This window comes from Orycteropus afer, unplaced genomic scaffold (genome assembly GCF_000298275.1).
Source record: "Orycteropus afer afer isolate SDZICR_OR568_19922 unplaced genomic scaffold, OryAfe1.0 scaffold00623, whole genome shotgun sequence".
In the NCBI taxonomy this organism is placed as follows: domain Eukaryota; kingdom Metazoa; phylum Chordata; class Mammalia; order Tubulidentata; family Orycteropodidae; genus Orycteropus; species Orycteropus afer.
Window position 1 is genome coordinate 1199099 of NW_006922210.1, and position 1813 is coordinate 1200911.

At 37.5% G+C, this 1813-nt stretch overlaps 1 protein-coding gene across 1 annotated transcript in view; it reads right to left on the reverse strand.

Annotated features, from left to right (window-relative positions):
* The window catches only part of RRN3 (RRN3 homolog, RNA polymerase I transcription factor), a 54301-nt gene that overhangs the window by 3276 nt on the left and 49212 nt on the right, over positions 1 to 1813 (reverse strand). Inside the window, exons 16-17 of the mRNA XM_007956476.2 lie at positions 1084 to 1236; positions 64 to 151 (exon numbers count right to left, since the gene is read on the reverse strand). Coding sequence (XP_007954667.1) covers positions 64 to 151; positions 1084 to 1236 — 241 coding nt within the window. The remainder of the gene's footprint in view (positions 1 to 63; positions 152 to 1083; positions 1237 to 1813) is intronic.

Below are 1813 nucleotides of genomic sequence, written 5' to 3' on the forward strand. Positions count from 1 at the left end.
GTCAGACGTCAACACTCTCACATCGTTTTTACACTCAGAAAGCATGGTGAATCATAAATTTACCTTTTTAATGGGTTTTTTAAACTCCTGAAGCTCTTCAGCACTCATGTCTTCCCATATCTGATATACAGGATCAATAAATTTCTTTGACCTGCCAACAAAGATTACATCAGTTAAATGACATTTCCAAGTCAAGGTAAGTAAAGGTCAAAATGTACTTAAGCTCTAGCTCTTTTCTCACAAGATTTGCTTCTCAAAAACCAGGAAAATTATAGCTTAATCATAAAAATACTCTATGTAAATTCTGTAACTAACGGCTCATATTTTTAAGGTTTGGCCACTCATATAGCTGAATGTGTTTCTCACCTTTACATTTCCAGATGAAGTGTTTCTAAACTTTTCAACTAACACTAAGTTTCAGTACACCCAAATCAAAATTAAAATCTAAATATTCTGGAACTTCCTTTTTTATATCATTAGTTTTTTGCTAAAAAGAAGTCTGGGAAAAACAACTAATCTGGTTTTAGTCAACCAAGATCGGGTGGACCAAACTATCCTAAATGATGCTAGTTAGAAATGTGTAATAAGCAAAAATCTGGGCTCATTACACAAAAGCAAAGTTAAGACTGGTGTGGTGTGGTCCAGAATTGCCCATTTAGACAAACACCTGACTTTCATTTATCCTATGTAATAGTATGGGATGTGTCCTCTAGAAGAAGGAACAAGCCACTTGTTATTTAGCTAAAAAAGGCAGCACTCCCCACTCTGGTATCTCTATCCCCACTTCTTATTATGTTTAAACCAATGGGTTTATAGAAAAACACACAAATAGGAACACTCTAGGTAATCAATCTGGACTCTTCTTTAGGTAAAGATCTACAAGCCCCGACCTGGCTATGGCATCCAGTATGCTGTAACAGTCATTTTTCACTTTAGGCCTGTGACATAAATGAAAGCAGATCACAAGCCTCTAATGAACACAGCTCAGTGATGAAGAAGCCCTGAATCACAAACCCGGGAAAAACAAATATGCAGTATGTTTAAATTTACTGCTGACAGCATCAAATGTTTAAGAGTACCTACCTCTTAAGAACACAAGGGTCAAAGGGGAAGAAAGTGTCAAGTGGGTTTGTGCAGGTTTGCACTGAGTCCCCTCCAGCCGTATTTCTAATGACTGGTAGCATCTGACGATTGTTCCTCTCGATGATGGTATAGCAGAAGACTAGCTGGTATTTACTGTGGAAGACCAAAAATACAACACACACTAAGCAATTACCATGCTGGAATTACTCATTCCGTATGGAACATAACTGCTGTTATGTGACAACGAGACTGACCACAGACATTGCTGAACAAAACAAGAGCAAGAAAAAATAACATAAAGCAGAAAGTAATGCTACATTAGGGTACAGTTCTCAACATCTATTATTTTCAAATTTGATGGGGAGAAAGGAAATATGGCTATCACTTAATAGCTCTAGGAGACTGGGTTTTCATTAATCACTAAAAACAAAAAATGTTTACATGGTACCACTCTAGTTTACAGAATTATATAGCCAGCTTTATTCTTTTTCAAGTGTTTGGAAAAGAATTAGGGAGTTGGTAAAAAGAGGTTCAAGATTTAGTGAGAAGGAATAGTGGTTGCTGATGCAAAGACTTGGCTGTTGATGACAGAGAAGAGAGGTGTCGTTAGGTGCCATCAACTCAGTTCCAACTCATCACAGTAACCCTATGTGCAACAGAACAAAACACTGCTCAGTCCTGCACCATCCTCCCAATTATTTCTGCTTCAGCCCATTGTTGCAGTGATTGT